This window comes from Penaeus vannamei, chromosome 43 (assembly GCF_042767895.1).
Source record: "Penaeus vannamei isolate JL-2024 chromosome 43, ASM4276789v1, whole genome shotgun sequence".
In the NCBI taxonomy this organism is placed as follows: domain Eukaryota; kingdom Metazoa; phylum Arthropoda; class Malacostraca; order Decapoda; family Penaeidae; genus Penaeus; species Penaeus vannamei.
Window position 1 is genome coordinate 4,858,088 of NC_091591.1, and position 7,500 is coordinate 4,865,587.

Below are 7,500 nucleotides of genomic sequence, written 5' to 3' on the forward strand. Positions count from 1 at the left end.
GGGAGGGCATGAAGTATATCAGGGAAATTATGGGGTAAAACAAGCTTAAATAAGAAGAATAACGATCAAAAATGCGTAAAACTAGCACAAAAAGCGCTTAAAATCGGCCAATGAAACTCTACGGATGTAACCGCCATCTTTGAAAGTTTACGGACTGACGCGAAATAAAAAAAAAAACTCTACGGGAACCCAACCCACATTTCGGCAAAAAAATCTACGGGAATTCACACGTTCCAAACCCCAAAAACGTATTGACCAATAAACCAACCAACCTAATATATCAATATAAATTGCCGTGACTAGGCGTGCCCTTCGGGCACTGCCCGAGGGGAGGGTTGATGGGGGGCAAGCCCCCCAACACCCCCCAGGACACATTCTCTCCACCACGGTATGTACGGCAAGACAGAGCTGCATTCACACCGTAAAATAATAAACCAAATACCTTTATATCCGGAAACGTGAAACTTTCGTTTCTTTGTACTGTTGGGATTGCTTCGATTTTAATAACCTTTTTCGTCCTTTGGAGCTCTTGATGGGCTCAGATATAAAACTGGGATGGTTACTGAAGTCGAATTATTCTTCGATGCCACTGTAAAGGTCTTAAAAAAGAACCCAGAATCAACACAACACTGGAAACGCAACATTTCTCACCGGCTTTCAATCTCGAAATGAGCGGGTTGGTGAGCTGTCAACCTGTGGCTGGCGCAAGAAAGTGTGAAACACTCGATGCGCAGGATTCGATATGAGGGTATAGATAAATATAAAAATATGCAATTGAAGTATAATAACATTACTAAAAGACTTTAAAGGTATAAATGCGTACCAGCAGACACAGATAATTAGCCAAATATCGTTTTGACAAGCGCGTAATGATACACGGACTAGTTCGCGAACGCAAAAATGCGTTCATGGGTCAGTGTCGTGTTTTTCCTAGCAAGGTAAACAAGCTCATCGACTTTGAATTTGAAAGGCGGCTGCGCGTTATATTTTCGTCATTTAGCGGTGACTATAAGGCCGGTGCATCTTAAACTATACGCTATCCCCTTCTATTTTTCCTGCTCTATAAGATGGCGGTGTCCATTTTCCTCTATCTACGCGCGTCGCGGTCTTCAACCTCTACCCTAATTTTCTACATGGAACTTAAAATTCAATCACCTAATCAATCTACCTTTCAATCTACCTTTATACATGACCTTATCAAACCTTTTAATCAATTTTTATCTCCATCTACCATTCTCCATGAGCCTATAATTCAAACAATCTATCTATCTATCTATCCACAAAAATCACATAGACCTATACTCTACTGACCTTGTGGAGCAAATCCTTTTCGATATCACGTGTCAAGGCCTTTGAATAAACCAAAGACTTGACAGGCAGTTTTGCATAGGCCTGCAATCTAGGCCAGATCTCCTGTTGCAGGCTAGCATCAGGGAACACCTCCGTAACCAGCCCTAAGTCGCAAGCCTGGTGGGCAGTAATCTGTGGGGGGAGAGATCTCATGTTGAGTCCTGTCAAATTGAATTATTTTTATAAAATGAATGTGGCATATTTAACCCACTGATGCCAGCTTAATGCATTGTCAACTGTAGTTTTATTTTATTAACACACTGATGGCCTCACAAACATTTAGTCACAAATGAGTGAATTATTAGGCCTAACTAAACCTCTACTTACCCAATGCTTTAAATTTTCAGGTAAGAAAGTGATTTCTAATACTATTACTATCATCCTTTATATTCATCATTATTATCTTTCCTATTATCATATCATATATCAACATCATCAATAAAAACAAAGTAAAAACTTTTCTTTATCCGACTCAAGGAACAGGGCTAACAGGGGAGACCATAGTAGACCTAGTATTGACTACTTGGTAAATAGGCACTTGAGGGCCCATTTATGTCTAAAAAGAATCAATAAACTAAAATCATAGGGAACAGGGCATGAATACTTGAACTCTTGGTGTTAATGAGTTAGAATTAATTAACAAAATTTCCAAACCAATATTATATTTGAATTATTCCTGAAAAAAGATCTAGTTGAAAAGTTAATTTCAGATAAACCATAAAAGGTGAGCTAATTCAACACTACAAGCAAGATGTTTCACTCCAATAAAAAAAAATAATAATAAATAAATAAATAAATAAAAAATGAGTAGAGATAAGAAAGAATGAACAACTGACAATCAAAAAGACAACCTTTATTATTTTTAAAAATGTCTTACAATCTTCATGTAAAAAGAAAGATTAAAAAAAGTAAAGCTAAAATTTCCATTTACATATTTGCAAATAACAACTTCACCTTCTTGTTGAAGAGCAGCAATTCATTTGCCTTGCCAGGGCCCATGATCTTGGGGAAGGTATAGGATGAGCACCCTTCAGGAGACTGGCCTAGGTTACTAAATGGTGTGTTGAAAGTCGCCTGGGAAAAATGCAAGTTTTAGAACACATCTAGTGACTGGTGACACGTCTCTACTTCAAATCTTTAACTCCAAGATGATGGCTTTTACCCACGCTATACCAACTCACCTTGTCTGTGGCATAGACGGCATCATATAGTCCCAAGACTGTAACGGACACACCAATAGCATGGCCATTGATGACTGCGATGAGAGGCTTTGGGAAATCGATGAACGCCGACACGAACCTGGACAGGGGATCAAGAGTATTATACAAGGAATTTTGGATAAAAAGATATAAAAAATAACGAGGGTTATATAAAAATGTACATCATTTTAAATTACATTATTCAAAAAGAGTTTCTATCCTTTTACTCATATTACGACAAAAAATAAAAGGATACTGATAGGCTTTCAAATATCCTGATCTTCCCTTTACAATAAATAGAGGATGATAATGTTATACATGCTATGAAAATGAAACTGTACAACATATACAGAAATAAAGAAACACCAATACTTATGCTTTTACCTGTTGAGTAAAACTCCTGCATTTTTCGAGTGTTCATGCATGTTCTCTGGAGAAATGTTGGCAAAGTTGGAGAGGTCATTGCCTGAGCAGTAGTAGTTGCCTGCTCCTGTTGTCACTGTGATGACCGTGGCTGGGTCTTCTGCAGCTTCTTTCAGGGCCGCAATCCATTCCTCGTACATCTAGGACAAACTTTGTAAGGTGAGTGTTTTGAATTCATTGCTAGACTGGCAGTGTAATTAATCTTATCAATTACTCTATACTTTTTTACTATGTGGACAAATAAGTAAAAATGCATATCACATACAAATGTATCTATGTGGTATATATACATCCAAACATACATACATGTCCTCACACGCGAGCAAAACCACAGTCACTCACACTCAAAGACAAAACCTCAAACAGCCTGAAATCTGAAATCAGTCACGTTTCCACATCATAAAATCAAATACATCCAGTTATCAACCTTATCACCAATCAAACTCTCACCTCGACCGTGATAGCGTTCATCTTGGCTGGGCGGTTTAGGGTGATGGTCCTCAATCCATTCTCGCATGTTACTAGCAAGTTCTTATATTTCTGACCCGATTCAGCTTGTGCTTTGGCTTGCTCTTCCTGTAAGAGAAGTTATTATTGTTATTAGTATTAGTGTCATCACTGCTGTCATCACCACCACCATCATAATCATTATCATTATCATCATCATCATTACTTTTATTAACACTATTAACTGATATTACTAATATCCTTTTCTATTACTGTTACTGCTACCATCATTATCATTATTAAAAACTTATTATTGTTATTACTATTACTTAACATTAACACTACTAGTTGTTATTATTGCTATTATAATTATCATCATCACTATTATTACTATTATAATTACAATAATTTTTACTATTATTATCATTATCTTTCATTATAACCATTGTTATTTTCATTACTACAATTATCATCATCATCATCATCCTTATCACCATCTTAATTTTTAATATCATAATCTTTACTATTGCAACCATTATTACTACAACTAACATTACCAAAATTATCATCATTATCATATCATCCTCACTAACACCATTATAATAACTCCTATTATCCTCAATTATTCCTAACACCATTTTCACCCTATTTTCTTGGCTTATAATAACCATCACCATCAACTACACGCAACCTACCCCTTCATTCCGCCAACCGACTCACCTCGGCCCCAGCCAGAGAATTCACAAAGTTGATGTAGTTCTTCTGTGCTTCCTCCTGGCTCATATTGCCGAGGCTATTCCAGGCATCCCACTTTGCCCTGCCCACGAAGTCCATCATGCCCGGCCTCTTGGTATTCACAGCCCCAACAGTGGCTTGCTTGAACAGAGCGTAGATCTTCAGCTTGGCCTCGTTGCCTAGTGGGAGACAGCGGGATTACCAGTTAAATGTGGATGTGGATGTGGTTGCTGATGTTGATGTGGATATGGATGTGGCACAAAAAAAGAAAAACTATTAATACTTAATCAATTCAATTAATAAAATTAGGAATAAAATATATATATAAAAACAAATATACTATTTACCTGGGTCTTCCGACAGAGTCCCAAGCCTGGCCTTTGCCGACTCGAACTCTGGACTGAGGGCACTCATCAGCCTTACTTGTGTTGCCGCAGCACCCCATGCTGGAGCAAGCTGGTGGGAGGCCACACCAAAGCCGGCCCCAATGCCTCGTCTGGGGGAGAAACGAGAGATGCTGAGCAATGTTGCATTGAAAATTGTGAGTATATTATTGTATTTCTGTATTTCTGTAACAAAACTGCTTTAATCTTTATCAAAAATAGACTTTAATAACCATCGCAGTTTGATATCTGACCCCATCAAGTGCCCCAAATCCCAAAAAAAGTGATTAGAAAGAAAGCAATCCACACAGTGGAGGAAAGTAAAGGAAAGTTTGATGTTCCGAGATATAAAGATATTTGATGTAGGTCTATCTTGCCATTCATATTGAGGTGGAAAGAATGAATCCTGGGGGATGTTGGCTCCCCATCAACCCTTCCCTTGGGCAGCACCCGAAGAGCACAACAAGTCACAGCAACTTAGATTGTTAGGCAAGGTTGGGTTATGGGTCAGGACATTTTTTTTTTTTTTTTAATGTCTGAAAGGTGTGAATTCCTGTAGACTTTCCCAAAAGATCGGTTGGATTCCTGTAGAGGATTTTGAATTTTGGTGCTCATGTGTGTACAGTTTCATTAGCAGATTTTAAGTGTTTTTTGTGCTAGTTTTATGCATTTTTGTTCTCTATTCTTATTTAAGCCTATCATATCCCATAATCTCCCCAATATACTTCATACCCTCCCTTGCTATCAGGATTAACAAATCAAGATTATCAGTGGAAATGGTATTTGGATCTCCTCAATGAATCAGTTGCACAAGAAACAACACCAAGAAACTTTAAAATCAGTGGATTTCTTGCAGATAAATAACAAAACTGTTTCAAAAGTAAGCCACTACCCTTGAATTCCAACTTCACTGACACAACTAAACAAAAAGTCCATCCGTATTCAAAAACCTGGAAGTGACTACGAGTATGGCAGAAAAGTCCCCAATTGGTGTTCTGCGCGTCTGAAGTGAAATAAACAAGAGTGTGGCATCTCAACATGAGAATATAATACCACTCTTAGTTAGGTTAGGTTAGGTTCAGTTAGGTTTATATTACCCAGAAACAACACTTATATGTGATTATGCGTGTGTGACATACACCTAATTGCAAAAAAACTGATACTGCTGGCATACACCTAACACCAGCCTAACATAAAACATGAATAACAATCACATTATTAAGTCACATCAGAACACCATTATTTAGAGTGTAAGACTAACAGTCGCATGTAGCATAAATGCCCTTTGCTGGCTGGGCACAGCCCATACTTTGTTGTTACTCACTGAGACACATCTGCGAAAAACAACACATTTTCCAACTGGGGCCAGTCCAAGCTCTATCAATCAACCAATATAAAGGGTGGCAGTCCTATAATGAAGCGTGCAATGCATCGTTACTGGTTCGACATAATACTGTGTTTTCTTTCATAGATCACAGCAAGCATGGACTGGCTTTGGATAGAGCTTAAATAATAGAACACAAAGAATAGAAACAGAGACAAATTTCTCTTCGAAAGCTAAAGCAGGTAACTTCTGAACAATTACAAATAAATAAAAAACACGGAAGTGTGTAAACAAAAGTAGATCACAAAATGTAAAGCCATTAAACCCGTAAAATTCCGAGATTAAAACACTTGTTTACCCAGAAGAAAGCCAAACTAATATCTTTATCTCTAAAGTTTTCCGTCATGTTAATCTTGACAAGCTCAAAGTACAAAGTATTAAAATATCCACATACTTGTATACAGAAGCGAGTCTCGTTGCACAGCGCAGAGAAGCCATATTCGCGAATAATTGACGAAAACTCTAATACAAACTCCTAATCAGCTGACTGAAGAAAACAACAACCGGCTGGTCAGAGAGCGCTAAAAGATAGAGACCGCTGAGTCAAAAAGTTTTAGAATATGTTTCTATTTTTACTTATGACTTTTAAAAACTACATATGAGATTCTTTTAAGGGGTGAATTATTTCCGGTTTTTGTGGTTAAGGAGGCATATTCGGTTATTTGATGTCTGTTGTGTGATAGGTTTGTTGATTTTTTATGGTATAGGAATTAATTCTTCTGGTTGTTTTCGGAATACCAGTACAGAAAAAAGAGGGATATGAATCATTTCTTGATCCGAAATATTTTTTTCTCTCTTTTTTTGGTTCGTATCCCCCCCCCTCAATATGGGTCAAAATCTTTTCTCCATTCAAAAACATTTCATTTCCAATCAACAAATGGGGAAAATCCAACGAATTAGATATCTCATACAAACAAATCACTTCAGAAGTACGAATATACAGCATAACGAGACTCCCATCCTTGGCAAAGTTATGACACCAAAATAGGTCATGGCTGTGCTGATGGTGTATATGTAACCACAGATTCTTATTTCAAATATCGTGTTCCTCCTTTTGTAGATAAATCCATTGGGCTTCCATAGAGATTTAATGTTTTTGTTATTAACATTGTCATTATTATCATCATCATTATATCATTATTGTCATTACCATTATTATTATGATTATTATCATAATCATATTTATTGTTATCAACTTTATTATTACCATGGATGTTATTATTATTAGAAACATTATTGTTATTATCATTCTTATCATCACTATTTTTTATTATTATTATCATTATTGTTATCATTATTAATATTATCACTATTTCTATCATCATTATATATTATCAATATTATTATTATCATAATTATTATTATTATTATTATTATTATTATTATTATTATTATTATTATTATTATTATTATTATTATTATTATTATTATTATTATTGTTATTATTATTAATATTATCACTATTATTATTTTCATTATTATCATGTATTATCAGTATTATTACTCATTATTACTATCATTATTATCATTATAACGATAATGATGATAGTTATTATTATCATCATTAACATTATAACAA

At 35.8% G+C, this 7,500-nt stretch overlaps 1 protein-coding gene across 1 annotated transcript in view; it reads right to left on the reverse strand.

Annotated features, from left to right (window-relative positions):
• Positions 1–6,471, reverse strand: part of LOC113807546 (enoyl-CoA delta isomerase 2-like) — an 8,453-nt gene extending 1,982 nt beyond the window's left edge. The window contains exons 1-8 of the mRNA XM_027358827.2: positions 6,316–6,471; positions 4,502–4,650; positions 4,140–4,333; positions 3,423–3,548; positions 2,934–3,112; positions 2,532–2,649; positions 2,305–2,424; positions 1,312–1,482 (exon numbers count right to left, since the gene is read on the reverse strand). Of these exons, the coding sequence (XP_027214628.2) occupies positions 1,312–1,482; positions 2,305–2,424; positions 2,532–2,649; positions 2,934–3,112; positions 3,423–3,548; positions 4,140–4,333; positions 4,502–4,650; positions 6,316–6,359 (1,101 nt within the window). The 5' untranslated portion in view covers positions 6,360–6,471. The remainder of the gene's footprint in view (positions 1–1,311; positions 1,483–2,304; positions 2,425–2,531; positions 2,650–2,933; positions 3,113–3,422; positions 3,549–4,139; positions 4,334–4,501; positions 4,651–6,315) is intronic.
• Between the last annotated feature and the right edge of the window lie 1,029 nt (positions 6,472–7,500).